Raw genomic sequence first — 21,414 nt, 5'->3', positions numbered from 1 at the left:
TTATCATTGAAGCATTGAAAACAAATGTCCTTCTTCTATTGGACAGAACAAGTGATCATATATAAGGGAAAGAGTTGACACTCTTTAGAAGACAGTTGCTGACTTTAATATAATATAATGTTATAAAAAAAACGTTTATGCAGCATTGATCTGCTGTGTGATTGAATCCATTAGCAACCATTCTGTTGCTAAATAATTTGAATACTTTGTTGTTTTTGTGTGTTCTGTGACCATCAGACCTTATTGGTAAAGAGCCTTTCCTCCATCATTAGACCACTCCTGTCCACCAAACATCTTTCAAACATGCTACTACCATGCTGCTGTTGATTCTCACATTTCTGCCCAAATTCAACCCAGACAGCTCTGTGTTTTTTCTTTTGGCTTCCTCCCTTTAGTTCCTACCTTGTCTCACCTGCAGCAAACATAACTCTGGTGCACTTTGAAACCAAGAACCCCCTTTTTTAGTGGACTAGAGTTCAGTTAAATTAAACTAAAACACTGAAATATGCCAAAAATTGGTAAAAGTTAAAATAAGTAGGAATCTGAACAAATGACTTGACTACTTTTTCTGCTCGCACGCAAGTGTGTTTTTTTGTTGGCGTTTTTTGTCAGTAAGGGGGCGGGGCCTGGGCGGGCCTGCCAATCACCATTGTACCGAATATGATTGGTTGAGCGACTTCGCTGATTAGACAGCAAGGTACGGCAGCTCCACTAGGACAAACGGGACAAACCTCACAGCTCTGAATGCCTGAATAACATGGGTTGTGATTTGGTGCTGTATATTACCTTGACTTGAGTGTTTTCAAAATGTCACACAGAGCAATGCACTCCAATATGCTTGTCTGAGCGCTGTCTTTTGATTCCTCCATCGTTGACATTAACCTAATAAAATGCTCTGATCATTTTTTGTGACTTGGAAGTATTTGCAAGCAGACTCTGTGCGCGCAAAGCGTGTTTTTTCTCCTAACAGATGACAATATTGCTCTAGGGAGAAGAGATGCAGGATAAAAAATAGCTTGCGAGAGATTTGAAAACGCTTGAAAAAACAATATGAGTGCACGGATGTTTGATTTGCGCGCGCGGGTCTCATTACGAGTGCGCAATTTATGTCAGTGTTCTAATCCCATATTAGGCGGTATCTAGTAATGACTACATGAATGGTTGAATATAATTGATGAACTGATTTCCTCTATGGTGGCTGTCTTGTTGTTCCAATTCAGAACAAGAAGCATGTATATTCTAAAGCAGTGCTGTTGTTGGTATCAGTGAGCTTAAAGGTTTGGGATGCCAGTAATTCATCTGGTTAGGTATTTTTGCTTCATGCTGTGTATATGTTGTGCATTGGTTTGCTACCCTGTGTATTGTATTCCTGCATACTATATTGCTATATTGACTGTTGGTTAGTTTTGGGGAGAAGATTTTATTCCCCTCCCTGTGGAGGTTCATTAGAATAAAATCATATATCATCACTATTGACTAGAACTTGACTAGAAGACATTTAGTTGAAAGGAAGAGAAAAAAAAGCATTTTTAATGATTGTACCTGTATTTTGAGATCAATGTCGGCAAACAAAAATATCACAAGTAGCACAGGTATGAACACACAGGTATGAACACACAGGTATGAACACACATGAGGCATGCAGCCTGCTGCTGGAGCTGCTGCCATGTTAGAGCAGAGCCAGCTCTGACCTTCAACTCACCTCGCTCTGTAACAGAAGCTCAAACCAGCCAGCCATTTACACGTCTCTCCAGCTGGAGATAGCACATACCTGCATGGATCTGTGTGTGTGTGTGTGTGTGTGTGTGTGTGCCCACGCACTATTCCCCACATAATTTTATTCATGTGAGGGTAGGAGAGCCTCTCACTGACAGATATAGCAGTGGAATTATTTTTCTTGAATTCACAACCTTGGGCAGTGCTTGTGTGTGTCTGTGTGTGTGAAGTCTTCCTGCTAACCTTCACTACTCCACCACAAACACTCTACACACACACTCTGCACACACAGCTGACTGGGGCTACCCGCTTATATTCACTGTCATCAATCATCTATAAGTCTCTGATCCAAACATTCATTCTTTCAAGCTAAAATAACAATATTCAAAACCAAAAAAAATTGTATGTATATATATACATATAAATGAATGCCTCAGCCTTAATTACTGTTATTGCAAATGTTTGATTTCTGGAAGTTCTGTTTTCACTTTCACTGTGTATGAATAACTGCCAGAAACCCTGCACCTGCAACATGTTATTTTTAATTTAGATATTTAGATACAGATTGCATTTTTACAACAAATTATCTCTGATCAAAAAAATCATTCATTCAAGCAAAAATAACAACATTCCAAAACAGTTGGGACACAATTTGAATTAAAAAAACACCAAATTTTGAATAAGTGTAGGTATTTACAATTAACAAAACATAGCATGTATTTTTTCTTTCTTTTTTTTTTTTTTTTTTTTTACAATGAATGCCTCAGCCTTAATTACTGTTATTGCAAATGTTTAATTCCCAGAAGTTCTGGTTTCACTTTCACTGTGTATGAATAACTGCCAGAAACCCTGCACCTGTACATGTTATTTTTCATTTAGATATTTAGATACAGATTGCATTTTAACAACAAATTGCAATAGTTTCAGCATGGGGAAGTCGATTTTTTGGTGCAACGCTGAAGTAAACAAAGTTGCTTGTTGATTTGTTTTTGTTTAGTTGTTGGGGGCAGAATTACTGTGACATAACATCAGCAGTCAGATTCTTAACGATCTGTGAGATTAATAAGTAAACCATTGTTTTGCAGTTTTAATGCTTGAGCTACAATGTCTGAGAACTTTCACCTCCTCAAAAACATCACAGGAACTGAAGTGATAGTAGGGAACATGTATTCCACTGCATTTGAACCAGGAGTGACACAGAAACAGAGAATTTTTCTGCCTTTTTATTCATCTGCTGACAGCTCCTGTCAGGACACACTACAGAGTCAGCCCAAGTTCCTCTTTTGTTTCCAGTGATGGTTTATAATGCCTTTTCATGCTAGTATTATAGAGAATATCTATTCATCATGCTGTTACTATAGATGCTGATGAATCATGATTCCATCATATGGCTTGGAGACGTGACCACAGCACATTTTCACATTTCTTTCTTTGTATTTTTCAGAACATGGATAAGACACAGCTCCCCTCCGTGACGCTGATCGTGGGCTGTGGAGTGTCTTCACTCACATTGTTGCTGCTCATCATCATCTATGTTTCTGTCTGGAGGTGAGGAACGCATCGTGCTCTGGAAACATTCAGCATTAGACTTGATTAAAGTATGGTGGAAACATTTACATCAGACGCACATGCAAGGGTAAAGATTACTCTCCTACAGGGGCGGGACGATACACTCAGCTCACGAGACCAGACGATATTTTAAGAAAACTACAATGACACAATATCTGACTGGACCAACAGACTTTTATTTAACAGAGTCGCACATGCATTTTGAAATGTTTTATTATAACTCTTTACATGCATGATGTAAGCATGAGCTTTTAATAGACTTCTTCCACAAATTGAAACTAAAACTAAAATGTATAAAAGTTAAAAGAAAATATATAAAATTAAAAAATGTCCGCTCACTCTGCGTGTCTCAGTTATAAAAAGGTCCCCAGAGGGATTTAGAGACTCAGGAGGTGGCGTTTGGTTTTCCATCGCTGTGTAATCGCTCAGCAACAGTTTTGACCGTAATCACATAAGCAGACGCAACTATGGCTGCCGTCGCTAACTGTGCACAACATCAGCAGCTGACAGTTAGCAGAGCTAACTGTTAGCCTGTTAGCACATACACACTGTACTGCTACAGAGCTAACTGCTAGCCTGTTAACACATACACACTGTACTGCTACAGAGCTAACTGTTAGCCTGTTAGCACATACACACTGTACTGCTACAGAGCTAACTGTTAGCCTGTTAGCACATACACACTGTACTGCTACAGAGCTAACTGTAAGCCTGTATGTTTGGCGCCAGTATGTTTGGCAGCTCGTCGGTCGCGTCAGACGCTGTTGGTTGTATTGTTTGCTGTTGCCCTGTTCATCTGTTTCTGCTGTCCGAATGTGTCGGCTCTACTTATTTATGATCGCCAAACTCTTCTTAACATCCGAGCCTCTGCTGAGACGGAACTGAGAAGACACGATCCGGCGGACTGGACCGCAAATCTCCCTCCCCTGCTGGCGGATATCCCAGCTCACCTGCGCCGCACACCTTGCGCCACTCCCTGGAAGAAGCGGCGAAAAAGACGAGGGAAACGGGCCGGTGTGCTGGTGAAAGTTAAGGCTTACCTGTCGGCTTCCTGTGTGTCCGACCCTCGCCTCAGACGTGAAGGTCTGTGTTTTTCCTCTGCTGTGAGATGTTCACTGCAGCTCAGGAGTCCCTGGATACGAGCTGTAGCTCCCAGCCCTCCTGCTGGTGCCTCCGAATGGACGTTTTCTGCCGGCCCGAAAAGGATCTCTCTACCTCAGGGCCTGCTACTGATGCAAAGCTACTATTCTCCCGGTCTGACGCTGTCGCCCAGTCCGCTGCTCTTCCCTGCTGCTTCACCCGGACCCCCGGTGGCTCAAGCCGTCTATGGCCTGACGTCGGCGTTTTCTCCTGGACACCACCGAGCGCGCAGAAGCGGCGTTGTGCGCACAAACCTCCGGCCGCTGAGCCGTGCCGCGACATCGACCACCGTGACTCCCCAGGTCACACTGAAGATAGCTTTGATTAATGCTAGATCGCTAGCAAACAAAACGTTTCTCCTGAACGATTTTTTCACATCCCGTGAACTGGATTTTATGTGCCTAACGGAGACGTGGATACATGCTGGTGAGTCCATAGCCTTCTCAGAAATTCTCCCTCCTGGCTGTACTTTTCTTAGCTCTCCGCGGACCACTGGGAAGGGTGGTGGAGTAGCTTGTGTATATAAATCCTGTTTCCACTGTCGGCAGATTCCATCTGTCACATTTGCCAGTTTTGAGCTGCAGCTTTTTGAACTTAATTGTTCTCCTCCAATGTTGTTTGCAGTAGTGTATCGTCCTCCGAAACATAATAAGGAGTTCATACAGGATTTTGAAAGTTTCCTCTCTGGTGTTATGGTTGACTATGAACATGTTTTAATTCAAGGTGATCTGAACATCCATGTGTGTTGTGAGACCAAACCTCTGGTAAAGGACTTCCTATCTCTGATCGACTCTTTTAACCTGACCCAGTGGGTTTCTGGCCCAACACATGAAAAAGGACACACATTAGACCTAGTGTTGTCTCTAGGAGTGCCTATTTTTGTGGACGAGATCTGTAGTAGCGCTTGCATTTCTGATCACCTGCCTGTTTTGTTCTCTGCTACTGTCCCTTGCTCTGTTGTTGAAACTCGTCCTGCTCCCCGTCGTTACCGTGTTATAAACTCGGATACTACACTGATGTTTTCCATGGCTTTCGATGATTTTGTAAGTTCACACATGGATGAGCTGGGTTGTCTGTGTCCTGAAGAGCTTGTAGCTATTTTTGACACAAAATGTACTAGCATCCTGGACTCTATCGCCCCTATGAGGAAAAAATCTGTCAAGGCCCTGTCTGAACCGTGGATAAATGACTCTATCCGAGCTCTCAGGCGCTCATGTAGGCGTGCTGAAAGGAGGTGGAAGAAAGATAAGCTACACGTATCTCGTGGAATAATGCAGGACTGTCTTCTGGAATATCAGAATGCTGTTAAAGCTGCCAAAGCAGGTTACCTCTCAAACCTTGTCTCAAACAACATCAACAGGCCAAAGGTTTTGTTCAATGTTCTGGACTCTCTTGTAAACCCATGCACCACTGATCCCATTGTGCCATCACCTGCTCTCTGTAACAGTTTTCTTGATTTTTTTGTCAACAAAATCTCTGCTCTGCGATCAGTACCGCCTCCTGTTGCCTCTGACCCCTCCAGCTCCCCGATGTGCCCTGCTGTTTTTGACCAGTTTAAACCTTTATCGCTGTCTCAGCTGTTGGATGTAGTGCAGAAACTACGCCCCACAACTTCCCCTTCTGATAGCTTTCCCCCTCGTCTCCTAAAAAAGGTTTTTAATTCTGTGGGCTCATTCATTTTATTACTGTTTCATGCTTGTTTTAGCTCAGCCTGTTTTCCCGCTCCTTTTAAGCATGCTACAGTGCAGCCACTTATCAAAAAACCTAGCCTTGACCCATCCATCCTTGCTAATTTTCGGCCTATCTCTAAACTCCCCTTTCTGTCCAAGGTGTTAGAGAAGGTAATGGCTACCCAGCTGGTATCATTTCTGGAAAAAAATGACATTTGCGAAAAGTTCCAGTCTGGTTTTAGACCTCGTCATAGTACAGAATCTGCCCTTTTAAGAGTTTTTAATGATCTTATTTTAACTGTTGATTCTGGATGTGCTGCCATCATGGTGACATTGGATCTGACTGCTGCATTCGACACGGTAGATCACAGGACCCTGCTCTCACGCCTGGAGCATCATGTTGGTATCAAGGGTGCTGCCCTCATGCTGCTCCAATCCTACCTGACCGATAGGAGTTTCTCCGTGCATTTGGGAGATTTCTCTTCTAGTGTGACCCCTCTTACTTGTGGGGTGCCTCAAGGGTCTATTCTAGGCCCTTTACTGTTCACATTGTACATGTTGCCCCTTGGTTCCATTCTCCGCAAACATAATGTGTCTTTTCATTGTTACGCTGATGATGTTCAGATTTATTTTCCTTTACAAATGAATTGTAAAGACTCTGTACACTCTTTACTGGACTGCATAGCTGACATCAAGACTTGGATGAGCCTCAGCTTCCTAAATCTGAATGACAGCAAGACAGAGGTCATTGTGTTTGGGCGTCATAATCATTACAGTGACTGTGCTGATGCTCTGCCCCCCTCCTTGGTTTCAAAAAAGTGCTCTGTCATTAAGAGCCTTGGTGTCACTTTCGACAGTGATTTTAAACTAGATAAACAAATCGGCTATGTGGTCAAAAGTGCCTTTTTCCAGCTGCGACTTCTGGCCAAGGTAAAACCGTACCTCTCTCCTAGTGACCTGGAGAAGGTTATTCATGCTTTTATCTCTACAAAGCTGGATTTATGCAACTCTCTGTACGTAGGTCTAGACCAGCGCTCTTTGCGACGCCTGCAACTCGTACAGAACGCTGCAGCGCGTCTTTTAACAGGCACAAAGAAACGGGAACACATCTCCCCAGTTCTGGCCTCTCTACACTGGCTTCCTGTCCGTTTCAGAATAGATTTTAAAATCCTGATGTTTGTTTTTAAAATTTTAAACGGATTGGCTCCAGCATATTTGACCGAGCTGATACAGATTCACAGACCGACCAGAGCTCTGAGGTCTGCAAATGAGTCAAACCTGGATGTGCCTAAATGCAGGCTAAAAACTAAAGGCGATCGCTCTTTTGCAGTGGCTGCCCCGAAGCTGTGGAACAGTTTACCGCTGCATATCCGGTCGTCAAAGACACTGGACAATTTTAAATCTTCTCTCAAGACGCATTTTTTCTCCCAGGCCTTTGAACCTGCGTGAGAAGAAAGTTTGTTTCTGTGTGTTGTGTTGGATTGCACATCTCATGTCATATATTATTAGATTAAATTGTCTTTTATTTTTATTTTGTTGAGTTTATTGTTATTCAATTATGTATCTTGTATTGCACTGGATTTTTTTTTTGTTGTGATTCAGTTATGTAAAGCACTTTGGTCAACCTTGGTTGTATATAAAGTGCTCTATAAATAAACGTGACCTTGACCTTGACCTTGACCTTGTTAGCACATACACACTGTACTGCTACAGAGCTAACTGTTTGCCTGTTAGCACATACACGCTGTACTGCTACAGAGCTAACTGTTAGCCTGTTAGCATTTTGCAGACTGGAAGCTACGGGGTTAACATCCCCTCCAGCTGCAGCTGGGAGAGACTGCTGAGACACATACAACTTTTTTCTTTTCTGTGATTTTTCCTGTCTTCAAATTGAACTTACATTCATGTACATGACGTGAGGAGTCAAGTACACAGAATGCTGCTGTTTAAGGAGTTAACATGCAATTTAATGCCATGCTGCCCAAGTATGGTTAAAAAAGGAAATTAAAGTTGGAAAAAGTGAGTCGGTCGTGCATGCAGACTATTAACACCACTCCATTTGAAGGCAGCATCTGTTTCTGTAGCGACACGTAATGAATTAAAAGCACTACAATATGGACTTAAGAAATATGGCCTGACATAAAGAACTGACATTCAAGCCTTCTCAAGCCGATACTGTACTACTGAATCACTGTTTCCCCGGACCATGGTTTGATCCCTGAAGTCTGCAGACCAGGACCCTCTGACTGGCTCAAATTCTAGACTCAAAACAAAAGGTGACTGAGCTTTTGCATTTATAGCTCCCACTCTATGGAACCATCGTCTTGTTATAAAATGCAGAGGTGGTTTATGAGTTAGGATGATATTCCAATCTGTTTCACATGGCTTTGTAGAGCTAACATATCCTAAATGTTAGCATCTCCAAAACCGTTTTTTTATTTTTTATTGTTTAATTTAGCATCACCTTTATTTTATACTTAAGGACAACAAATGGTAAATGTACAGCATTTATATAGCACTTTTATACTCAACAGGACAAAGCTTTTTACAATTTTGCCTCACACACATACTAACACACCAATGGTGGTGGATGCTATGCTAAGAGTTGCTATGCTAAGAGTTGCTATGCTAAGAGTTGCTCTGGACATCAGGAGCAGTTTGTAGCGTGAACAGGAAGAGCCAGGGATTGAACTTTCAGGCCTGCTTTGGTTCTTTAGTTTGGTTGCTGTGATTATTTTAATTTAGATTTAGATTATTTTTTTCTTGTGAACATTAGGTTACTAGTACAGGATAATATCCCTTGTGTCTGGGGAACCATAAAGGAACCATGTATGGGAACTAGGGCTGGGCGATATGGACTAAAAGTCATATCCCAGTCATATCATATATCAATATACAATGTATATCCTGATATTTTTATCGCAAAGTGAGAGCAAATGTTCAGTCAAAGTCAAATATGACATGTCACAAGTAGTTTTATTAAAACCATTTAAGTGAACATAAATACTGTATAACAACAGGAGAACATTTTTAAAATCAAAGCTCCATGAAGTGCACATTTAAATACAAAAAAAAATCTTGAATACAAATAGCCTATGAAATAAAATAGGCCAATATTTTTATTTATATGAGAGAAGAATAACAAACATTAAGAAATAACTAAATATGAGAAACCCTAGTAAGGGCAGCATTTATATATGAGGACATACATTTTTTTAAACTATATCATTTATACAGTACAGGCCAAAAGTTTGGACACACCTTCTCATTCAATGCGTTTCCTTTATTTTCATGACTATTTACATTGTAGATTCATCAAAACTATTAATGAACACATGTGGAATTATGTACTTAACAAAAAAGTGTGAAATAACTGAAAACATGTCTTATATTCTAGTAAGCAAAGGGTGGTTACTTTGAGGAATCTAAAATACAAGACATGTTTTCAGTTATTTCACACTTTTTTGTTAAGTACATAATTCCACATGTGTTCATTCATAGTTTTGATGCCTTCAGTGAGAATCTACAATGTAAATAGTCATGAAAATAAAGAAAAACGTATTGAATGAGAAGGTGTGTCCAAACTTTTGGCCTGTACTGTATGCAATATGGTCTAAATCCATATCACATTTAAAAATATATCGTTATAGATAGATAGAGAGAGAGATAGATAGATAGATAGATAGATAGATAGATAGATAGATAGATAGATAGATAGATAGATAGATAGATAGATAGATAGATTGATTGATTGATTGATTGATTGATTGATTGATTGATTGATTGATTACTTTATTCATCCCCGAAGGGAAATTCGGTTGTCACAGCAGTTCGGTATTCAAGTACAATAAAAATACAATAGAATAAAATACTGAGGTAGCATAAATAAAAACAACAATAGAAAACAACACAGAATAGAACAAGAACACAAGTTAAAAAAAGCAGATCAGTTGGTAGGATGGTTGGCAAGATGATGGTAATAATTAAACTGGTGATATGATGGCAACAATGCTATAGTGACTAGACGGTTATATATTTTATATTGATATATCGCCCAGCCCTAATGGGAACCCTACTCTCCTACCATTGGGACCAAAACAAGACCAAGTCACTCATCTATCCCTGTATCATCTTGGCTGTAGGTCTGTTGTGTCACTGTCAGCCACAGTAAGGATTAATTTTTATCTCTTCTGTCGTTCTGCAGGTACATACGGTCAGAGCGCTCTGTGATTCTCATCAACTTCTGCCTCTCCATCATCTCCTCCAACGCTCTTATTCTCATCGGACAGACACAGACACGGAATAAGGTACAGACTAATACCTGGACCAGTGTGTATGCATTGTGTTTGTGTATGGACGTGATGACATGAGATCACAGTGATTCAATATGATTCTGACCTGCTGCCTATTTGTTTCCTGTCTGCTCCTGTTGTTGCAGGTCTTGTGCACCCTGATTGCTGCGTTTCTTCATTTCTTCTTCCTGTCGTCGTTCTGCTGGGTGCTGACGGAGGCGTGGCAGTCCTACATGGCGGTGACGGGCCGCCTCAGGAACCGCATCATACGCAAGCGTTTCCTGTGTCTGGGCTGGGGTGGGCCTCCTCTCTCTCCGCTGGCCGTCAAATTATCTGCTCTTCTTCATTTCCTCACTTTTAATGTGCGTTTTTATTTCCCTCCCAGGTCTCCCTGCGTTAGTCGTGGCCATCTCAGTGGGATTCACCAAGGCAAAGGGATACGGAACACCGAGCTAGTAAGCATGCTTTCCTTTAGCTCCACCTTTTAACTATTGATGCAGGGATATTACTCATGGTTGGGGGTTTATGTTTGCAGCATAATTATCCTCTCTCTTTCTCTGTCTCATATACACTACCAGTCAAAAGTTTTACAACAGCCCAATTTTTCCAGTTTTTTATTGAAATTCAAGCAGTTCAAGTCAAATGAACAGCTTGAAAGGGTACAAAGGTAAGTGGTGAACTGCCAGAGGTAAATAAAAAAAGGTAAGCTTAACCAAAACTGGAAAATAATGTACATTTCAGAATTATACAAGTAGGCCTTTTTCAGGGAACAAGAAATGGGTTAACAACTTAACTCTATGGAGTCTTGGGCTATTTTGTCCATTTTTGAATTCTTTTCATGTCTTTGTAAGTCATTTTGTGTCTTTTTTTGTCTTTTTTTAGTCATTTTGTGTCTTTTTGTGTCTTTTTTTAGTCATTTTGTGTCTTTAGGTGTCTTTTTTTGGTCATTTTGTATCTTTTTTTGGTCATTTTGTGTCTTTTTTTAGTCCTTTAGTCCAACATAAAATGTGATTTTGAATCTTTTTTTTACTTTCAAAACACTATCATGCTCAATAAAGAATTTTAAATGTTGCAAATGTGCATTCATTTCAGAGTACACTGAGACATTAAACTGCATCATTTTCAATTAAATTCTGGAAAAGTTGGTGTGTTCTAAAACTTTTGACCAGTAGTGTATCTTTTACCATCTTCATTCTCGTCCTTTCTCCTCATCCTCTTCCCTCTTTTTACTACGTCATGTCTCCTCCCTCCTCCTTGCCTCCCTCCATCATCTCATCTCTTCTAATCATGTCTTTCTACTTCTGATTCTCCTGCTCCTGTCTTGTAGCTGCTGGCTGTCTCTGGAAGGAGGGCTTCTCTATGCATTTGTTGGACCTGCTGCAGCTGTTGTCTTGGTATTTCCTCTTTCCTCTACACTTTGTCTTTGTTGATCTGCACTCATTCAAATGTAGTTGTACATTTTGTAGTAATTAGTAAAAGGCAAATTTAGTATATATATGCAGGAATTTATAACATCAATACCAACAATCTCAACTATGATTTAATAGTTAGTTAAAAAAATAGTAAAACATAGAATCCATTAAATAATAAGAACAGGATTAAAATAAATAAACCCATTAATACGCTTCAGCAGTTACTTCAGTAAAATTCCAATAAAACAGCGTATGAATAAATCTTCAGTATAACATTAAATAAATAAGATCACTGCAAAGTTAACAGTCCATATCTCCTCCTTCTCCCTGTTTACTTTATCTTCTCTGCTTCTTTCTTTCCTTCTCTGCCTCCTTTACATCCTCCTTTCCTCCCCTACTACTTTCTTTTCTTCTCTGCCTCAAACTTTAATCTCTTACCACTCCCTTTCCTTTCTAGCTTTTCCATTTCCTCTTTTACCTTGTTTCCTTTCCTTACCTCTTGCTTTTCTTACCTGCCTCCTCCTTTCCTCGTCTACTCTTTTCCTTTCCTTATTTCCCTCCTCTTTGTTAACACTTGCTTCTTACTAAGTCTTTATTAGCATTTATATTGTGTCAGGTTTTGTTAAAACATGTTACTTTAGCAACTATAGCTCTGTGCTCAAGTGTCCAGTAATAATTTGTTTTAAATGTTTGTGTCTGTTTAATAATGTATAGTCAAGTTTAACCAGTATAGAAGATAATGGACTTGATTACACAAATTAAAAGAATACGTGCTTTTTCCATTTTTACAGCTGCTGTTTAAATAAGAACAAAGACAGTCTAAACAATTATATAGAGACAAAGTTATAAATACATATTCAGCTCACCTCCTGAGCCCTGAACTACCACGCTGGATCTGAGGGCTAGCGAGCTAACTTCAACTCTAACTCTGGGTTTTTCATATCACGAAGGTGGTTCTCTGTTAATCTGGCTAGATCACCATGGCAACTCATGCTGAGAAGCTAACCTGGAGATCAGTATCTATAAAAGACCGCCTACTTACCAATCAGTTCTCCTGGAAAATGGCATCACCCTTCAAGATCCTGTGAACCTTTGTGCATGGTAGCGCAAGGGTCTCTGTGGAGGAAGAGAGAATAAAGACAGAATAAAACCCGTTAGAAACCCCCAAGAATATTTATATGAGAAATACAGATTCTCAGCGGGGAGAATAAGATATATGTAAATGTGCTGAGTCGTAACGTTACATTATGTCGAGTTAGTAGAGTTACTGTGTGTATCTGTAGCAGTCAGCTGATGTGAACTACTGAGAGCAGTTTGTACTTCTCTGGACATTTAACCACACAGACTCCAGTAAAATAAGGTTACATGCAAACGCCTGGAAATAATGGCTGTAAAACTTCTGGGCGATTTTAAAATAACCCCCTAAAACCTGAAGTTTTTCTGGAAATTCCACAGAAGTGTCAATGCTTCCTACTAAATAATAGATTTTTCAGCCTCTGTAGCAGATAGAAATTCAATTTAAAAAGTATTTGAGAGCTTATAGCTGTCATATCTGAGCACTCCCACATGTATTCTGATGCCTTTCATTGGCCAAGAGACAGAAAATAGGTGGAAAAAACTACAAATACTACAAATACTACAAAACGATGTATCCTCTTTCCCGGTTTTAATGGTAGAATAACACAACAGCGCCCCCGGTTTTAATGGGAGAAATGTGGTAATGCTTTCCCGCCTTAAACAGGTTAATACTTCACTATATTAATAATCAGTATGATGTTTACTTGCATATGAAATACTGTATAATTCCATTAAAACATAACATTATCACATTATGTTTTTGCTTTCTATTGATTTGCTGATGTTCGTTTTAAACTGCCATAAACAGGCTATTGTCAGCCTGTTTATCCAAGATAATAGGCTTAAAAGGATTTCTTTTTGAAGTGAGCAAAACTAAATGTATTTGATGTATCCTTCATCATGGGACAGTCTCAGATATAAATCGACTTCATGATTATAATGTTTAAAAGTCAGTTTTCAGTGTAACATTTTGTGCAGCTGTCAGGTTAGAAATCAGCAGTAGTCACTGAGAGCACATATTGCTTTTAACTGTAATATTGATTCATATTCTTCATAGAAGTCGGCGGTAAGTAAGTAAGTAAGTAAGTTTTTTCTTCCGGTAGTTGAGTCAAATGACGCTCCCAACGTCCCCTTTATGTGAACAGGCCTGGTTAACTAAGGAAGTTGATAACCACCTTCGTGATTCCATTTATCCGTGACTGCGGTTGTATGCTTTAAGTAAAGTGAGGTTCATATAGACACATCTATAATGCAGTATAGCTCATCATGATGTTTCATTGTTGGCGTTAAGTAAAGTGTAACACATTTTCATTAGCTATACTGCATTATAGATGCGTCTATATGAACCTCACTTTACTTAAAGCATACATTGATCATTTATTTATACTTATGGCATCCTATGAGTCCTTATAACAATTGATTGTTGAGGTGTGTGTATAGAGGGGTATGAGTAGTTGTAATGTATTATAAGCCTCATCAGTCAGTCTGTAGTTTATAACCAGTCAAGAGCACTCATAAGACACTTGGATTTATAAGTCATTATAAGCTATATTTATAACTGTTGATATAGTGCATCATGAAGCTTTATATGTGTTTATGAGTGCAGTCATAATGCATTATGATTGATTATAATGAGCATTATAATTCACTATGAATGCGCTCATAATGCACTATAGATGTAGTCTTCATAGAAAGTGTTACCAAACTAATAAAAACTAAACTAAAACTAAGCATTTTCCAAAAAATAAAAACTAATTAAAACTAGCAAACTCACTCTAAAAACTCATTAAAACTAACTGAATTTGAAAACAAGAAATCACAATGAAATTAAAACTAAAACTAATGAAAAATCCCAAACTATTATAACCTTGAAGCGAGACAACCAGAAGTTATCTTGGTATGTTGGACTGGCTCCGTGGTCCAGGGCTCTGCTGGTTCAGCCTATATCTGGGCTCAATAACAGAAATAAACCCTGACAGTCTCAAACTGCAGTGATACTAACCAATACATTAGTTATTCAGTCTTCCTAGTGCTTCTTTCCCACCTACAAGTGATCACTGGCTTGTACCAGAGGTTTTTATAGGCTAATAAATACATTTTCAAGGCAATAAAATCAACCTAGCTTTGATTTCACATAGACTATATAGACCAGTAGTTCTCAACCTTTTTGAGTCGCGACCCCCAATTTAACATGCATGTTGTCCGCGACCCCCGCTCACTGAACACAATCTCACACGCACAGTTCAGATCACCCAAAAAAAGAAACAAAATGACCAAGAAAAGAAACAAAATGACCATAAAAGACACAAATTGACCACAAAATGATCAAAAAAGCCACAAAATGACCAAAAGAGACACAAAATGAGCAGAAAAGACACAAAATGACCAAAACGACATAAAATGACTAAAAAAAGACACAAAATGACCAAAAAAAGGAAATAAAATGACCAAAAAAGACACAAATTGACCCCAAAATGATCAAAAAAGCCACAAAATGACCAAAAAAGACACAAAATGGCCCAAAAAAGAAACAAAATTACCAAAACGACACAAAATGACTAAAAAAAGACACAAAATGATCAAAAAAAGGAAACAAAATTACCAAAAAAGACACAAATTGACCACAAAATGATCAAAAACAGACACAAAATGACAAAAAAAAATACACACAAAATGACAAAAAAAAGACATTAAATGACCAAAAAGACTAAAACACATGAACACTTTAACACAGTGGAGACAGAGCTGACTTCCTAAATGATTTGGCGACCCCCACAAATCATCTCAAGACCCCAATTGGGGTCCCGACCCCAAGGTTGAGAATAGCTGATATAATGTGATATAATCTATAATGTGTGATTCTTCCAGCTGTCTGTGTTCAAAAATGTATTAATATGCTCAGCAATCCATCCATTGTTCATGTTTCATGTTTCATTGGGTGCCTGATCACAAGTATTTAGAATAGTACTGTTTAATATCTACAGGGCAAAGCTCACAGTAAGTACAAGTAATGTGTGTGTGTGTGTGTGTGTGTGTGTGTGTGTGCATGCCGCCATCATCTTGTCTTGATCATCATCATCATCATCATCATCATCATCATCAGAGTACATCTGCATGTATTGAGGTAATGAATTGTTTTTCTCTGCTTTAATCGTGTCCTCTTCTCTTCGGCAGGTTAACATGGTTATTGGGATTCTCGTTTTTAACAAACTGGTGTCCAAAGACGGCATTACTGATATGAAACTAAAGGAGAGGGCGGGGTATGCCTTATATCACACGTCCATATTACACAGTGACCTATAACCAGCCTGGTAGCTCAGCTAGTGGGAGGGACTAACACAGTTATTGACACTTTTTCAGAAATTATCCTTTTTTGGCCATCATTTCAGATTTCAAATTGGTTAAAAATGTGACTGACATCATCAAAAATATGATGAAATCCAAAGAAAAGATGTTGTCTCCTATAGGTGAGACTGAGCATCAATGCATGAGGAGGATAGAAGAGTTTTAGAGAGAAGAAGAAGAGAGATGTCTGGTTATTGGTCCTGCACAGACTGAGCAAGACGATGACTCATCTCATTGCTTTCTTTTAAGTTTCAAATGTGTCGCATTTTCCTCCAGCCGCTCTTTGTTTGCAGGTGTTGCTATTGATGTAAAATTATGTAAATCCATCCCTGTCTTTTTTCTCCTGTTTTGTTATTTCTAATAGAGGGAAGCAGGGCTTTAAAACAGCAAGATCCCACTAAAAAGATATTCAGGGAAACATACAGTTCATCACAACTTTGTACTGATTTTCGTAGTTCTGGCAATTAGTTTTGTTGGTTAGGATGACATTGTTCTGATGTCAAATTCTGACAGGACAATAGGATTTACAATTCACTTTGGTAAACATTTTAATTACCTATGTCATCACCAACAGAGCCAGCAGCCAGAGCTACAGAAATACAGCACAGAGTTTACCTGATTTAAGATATGGAGGTTTATTAGCCTTTTATAAAAGGAACACTCCAACATTTTCGAAAAAAAAAAGATTGTTCAGTCTTATCAATCAATATAATTTAATCCCAGCCTATATTACTATATTAGCACAAAGACTTAACACAAGAGAAACTGCTAAACTGCTAAATCCATCCAATAAAAAACCCTAATTCCCAAAAACTTGGGACACTGTGTAAAACCCCAAAAAATAATATCAAAAAAGTACATCAAATTCAGAATTAAGTGTACATGTACAAAAACTAAAATTTAGCATTTTTAATATAAAATATACTGCATTTGTATAGTTTTGAATTGGAATTGGGGTTGTAAATAATAATAAAGAAATACACATTCCGAAAAACATTTTCATTTAGTTTTTTTCATACACAATATTTTGACAGTAAGTTGCAACTCATCATTTCAATGTAAACTTGCAATTATTCAAATTTAAGCTCCACCTGTACAACACATATAACACACTGGAGAGCTATGATGCATTTAGTTTCCTATGGAAGTGCACATACAGTGATGTGATGCACATTCATGAGTCTTCTTGCACATGATACATTATCGTTCTATTTTCCAGTGTTGTTGTATTGTGAGCTTTCCCAAAGATATGCAGTTTTACCACATTCAATATGAAAAAAAAATCCAACAGTGTTGGAATATATGTTTACAACAATGGATAGCTTTTCAGTCTGCATGATTGATTCTGTGTGTGCTAGAGTGTCAGATGATGGTATTCTATGAAGCTGCAGTTGTATGTTTTGCCTAAAGTAAGCCCAAAACATTTACAATGGGGGGCTCCACCATACACCACCATGCATGATAGGAAAAGTGTTCCGGTCTATTGTCAGTCAGACAATCAGTTTCCTCCTCTGACTGGGTTTAACAGCAAACACATTTTCCAAAATGTCGGAGTGCTCTTCTTAAAGTTTGATAATAGAAAGTCTACACAAAGAACCTTTCTCTGTATATTGTAATCTGTTTTTGGTAAACATGAATAGGTAAAAGACACAAACATTTTTTAGCATGAGCACTATCACTTACTACTGAAACATGACTCAATGCCATTGGTCCAGCACAGAGACACATGGCCCTGCTCCCCTTCGCCCTGCAGGCTGTTCTGTCTCCATTGGCATTGTTGGTGCATTCAGATGTTTTTTTTTGTTTGTTTGTTTTTTTTTCTCTCTCTCTGAAAATGTTTGCTTTCTTCAATGATCTCAACTGTACTTGTTTTTGCTGTCTGATATGTCATGTTTGAGTTTGCACAGAATCCCCTCTCTCTCACTCAGGGCTCTCCAATCAGGATTACCTCAGTGTCAGAAGCCCCCTACCATGTCATCAGTGATTGGGTAAAAAATACCTGCCCACCCTCCCTCTACTCAATATATGGCTACCAGCCCTGCCCATTACCAAACCGCTAAATCCTCTAGCAAGCACCTCTGATTGGCTTACTATTACTTCCTGCCTATTGACCTCGCTGCTCCACTATTGTCCTTGCAATGTACGCTTCCTCCTCTCAGCTGGATAGAACTTAACACATTACTACCTCAGGTTCTGACCTTTAATAGAACGCTTTTAGAGAAACTGTGACTGTTTCAACAATAACACATGCTAGTTGCAGTGCAGTAATATTAATATTTTCTATTTACTTAAATCATGTGGGCATGTATGTGTGCAAGGTCACTATGGTGATGTCATGATTGCATCTATAGAGGGTGTATGTGGGACGGATGGATTAACTTGTAGAAAGGTAGATGGTCTGACAGTGAGGACTGGTCAGATTGCTGCTTGCTTTGAACCTTTCTTTACTCTGAGTGTCACCTCAGACTGGGACAAGTCTTGCTCAGGTAGGATTGTTTCAACTAAGTGAAGTATAGACTCACCAAAGAGTGTTGCATAAGTGTAATTTGACTGATAATATTGCACTTTACTGCAAAGTACTGCACAGTACTTTAGCCGGTAGCATTAGCCGGTCGCTGGTCAGTAGCGACAGCACAAACCGTCACAACGGAAAGGAGACCATAATAACCAGCTGAAACTAGCCACTGGCAATGGCCGGTCACATTAGCAGGTCACATTAGCCGGTAGCATTAGCCGGTCGCATTATCCAGTAGCATTAGCCAGTCACATTAGCCAGTGGCAGTAGCTGGTTGCAGTGGCCGGTCACATTAGCAGGTCACATTGGCCGGTAGCATTAGCCTGTCACATTAGCCGGTGGTAGGGTTGCCAACCGTCCCTTGAAAAACGGAATCGTCCCGTATTTAGAAACAAAAGCACCCGTCCCGTATTGAGGTGAAAAGGGACGCACTTTGTCCAGTATTATTGTGACAGTCAAGAAATAGTCAGTAAATGCCAATGAAAATTTAATAACAGGGCGCTTTATATGTAAACTTACGGTAAACTTGTTCCCAGGCCCCGTTCTGCTCTGTGACCAATGAACTGACAGCATTTTCACACACGAGTATGACGATACAGAATACGCTCATCCCATTGGTCGAGGAGAAGATAGCAGAAGACAACAATGCAGCATGCGGAGGTGACAGTGACACAGACGCCGACACTGCTTTACGGGGCGATACACCTTTGAGCAGCAATGTGTCTAGTACCCCTCCGAGAAAAAAACAGAAAAGGATGCAAAAATACTGAAGAATGGGTAAAAGGAAGCACCTGGGTGGAAAAAGTGCGTGATAACATATATAAAGCACACTGCACGTTGTGCCGGCGCTCTTTTTCCGTAGCCCATGGTGGCGGACTGAACTGAAACAACGTGCTTCCAGTACTGCGGTCACGCCATCTGCACTTTAAATTTTAGTGCGCAATTACATTGCACTTTACGGCCCGTTTGTCAGCTGCATGACTCCAAAATAGCCATTCAATTGTATTCATGCTGCTCCAATAAAATAAATACATCAATTTGTTATCAGCAACCTCCAGTGCATTCTTGAAGACCAGGTCCCCATGTGTTCATGACATGAATTTAATGCCTTTTTACTGAAACCAATTTGGAATTATGGAATGCTATAATCTTCCAAAATGGCCATTCAATTGCATACATGCTGCATTTTAAATTAAAATTAAAATTAAAATTAAAAACAAAAGGAGTGAATCAAATTGTTATCAGCAAACTCCACTACATCTTTGAAAAACAGGGCCTAATTGTTATTTTGTGTTAAAGTGAATTGCTGGATAATCATTTGTTTTCCATGTATGCCCTGCCAATGAAGTGTCCCTTCTTTATTTTTCGGGGAGTTGGCAACCCTAGCCGGTGGCAGTAGCCGGTTGCAGTGGCCGGTCACATTAGCCAGTCACATTAGCTGGTTGCTGGTCAGTAGTGACAGCACAAACCGTCACAACGGAAAGGAGACCATAATAACCAGCTGAAACTAGCCGGTGGCAGTAACCGGTGGCAGTGGCCGGTCACATTAGCAGGTCACATTAGCCGGTGGCAGTAGCCGGTCGCAGTGGCCGGTCACATTAGCAGGTCACATTAGCAGGTCACATTAGCCGGTCGCATTATCCAGACTTCCTCCAGAAGGTCATTCTGGATATTGGGATCAGTGTGTCAAAATCATTTTCAACTCAAGGTCCACACAACCCATGGCCTTCTTTAGCTGATCAAACTCTGTGTCCCAGTGGATACAGTGAGTGATTTTGGTGTAGTTTTCACAGACAGCTGATCTTGTCTGTTTCTGGTGTTCATCCAGTCTCTGGTCTAGGGTCCCTGCTCTTTTACTGATGTAGAGTCTACAGTTTTCACACTTCCCCTCAAGAGAGGCTCCTTTTTATTAAAGAGTCCCGACAGAGACCTTAAAGTGTTAAATGGTTTGTTGTGCTGACTGCGTGTTACCAGAAGACTCTATATGTAAAAGTCAGAAAGCTACTGAGTGGTTTGCATTGGTGAGAGCATTTATGTCATTTATCACTTTATTATTGTTTATTAACGCACATATCAAATCAGTCACTCACATGGCATTTAGCCATGTAAACATTGTGAAGACGAGCTGTTGATGTTCAAAGTATCAGAGCATCAGAATGAGTAAGAAAGGTGATTTAAGTGGTTTTGAACGTGGCATGGTTGTTGGTGCCAGACAGGCTGGTTAGTGAGCTGAGTATTTCACAAACTGCTGATCTACTGGGATTTTCACACACAACCATCTCTAGGGTTTGCAGAGAATTGTCTGAAAAAGAGGAAATATCCAGTGAGCAGCAGTTCCCTGGGCCAAAATGCCTTGTTGATACCAGAGGTCAGAGGAGAATGGCCAGACTGCTTCGAGATGATAGAAAAGCTCTAACAGTCAGTACGTTTACGTGACACATGAAAAAAATTATTATTAAGAATTAATTAATTAAGTATTATTGCCTTAATCTGACTATAGCTGGACAACTGAAATGCAAAATGAAAAAAACACTAGAGTGTAAAAAATACAGCTCTCTTCCTGTATCTGTCTGTCTATAGCCCCTCCGAACTAGACTAGTAGGTGCACTCACTTCATACAATAACCTGCAGAAGTACTCTTCATTCATTTTAATCATCCCTTTGCCATTATATAGTTG

General features: G+C 39.6%; 1 protein-coding gene across 9 annotated transcripts in view; it reads left to right on the top strand.

Moving 5' to 3' along the window:
* adgrb1a (adhesion G protein-coupled receptor B1a) overlaps positions 1 to 21,414 on the top strand; it is a 235,587-nt gene that overhangs the window by 186,805 nt on the left and 27,368 nt on the right. For 8 of the 9 annotated variants that reach the window (XM_059339469.1, XM_059339464.1, XM_059339463.1 and 5 more), the window contains 6 exons: positions 3,161 to 3,264; positions 10,300 to 10,402; positions 10,534 to 10,684; positions 10,773 to 10,842; positions 11,715 to 11,781; positions 16,051 to 16,136. In XM_059339469.1, coding sequence (XP_059195452.1) covers positions 3,161 to 3,264; positions 10,300 to 10,402; positions 10,534 to 10,684; positions 10,773 to 10,842; positions 11,715 to 11,781; positions 16,051 to 16,136 — 581 coding nt within the window. Of the gene's footprint in view, positions 1 to 3,160; positions 3,265 to 10,299; positions 10,403 to 10,533; positions 10,685 to 10,772; positions 10,843 to 11,714; positions 11,782 to 16,050; positions 16,137 to 18,149; positions 18,210 to 21,414 lie in introns of all 9 variants that reach the window. The other variant, XM_059339465.1, reaches the window with a different exon arrangement.

Source organism: Centropristis striata, chromosome 8, assembly GCF_030273125.1.
Source record: "Centropristis striata isolate RG_2023a ecotype Rhode Island chromosome 8, C.striata_1.0, whole genome shotgun sequence".
Lineage (NCBI taxonomy): Eukaryota > Metazoa > Chordata > Actinopteri > Perciformes > Serranidae > Centropristis > Centropristis striata.
The sequence above is the reverse complement of the archived record's forward strand: the minus strand, read 5'-3'. Positions and strand labels throughout refer to the sequence as shown.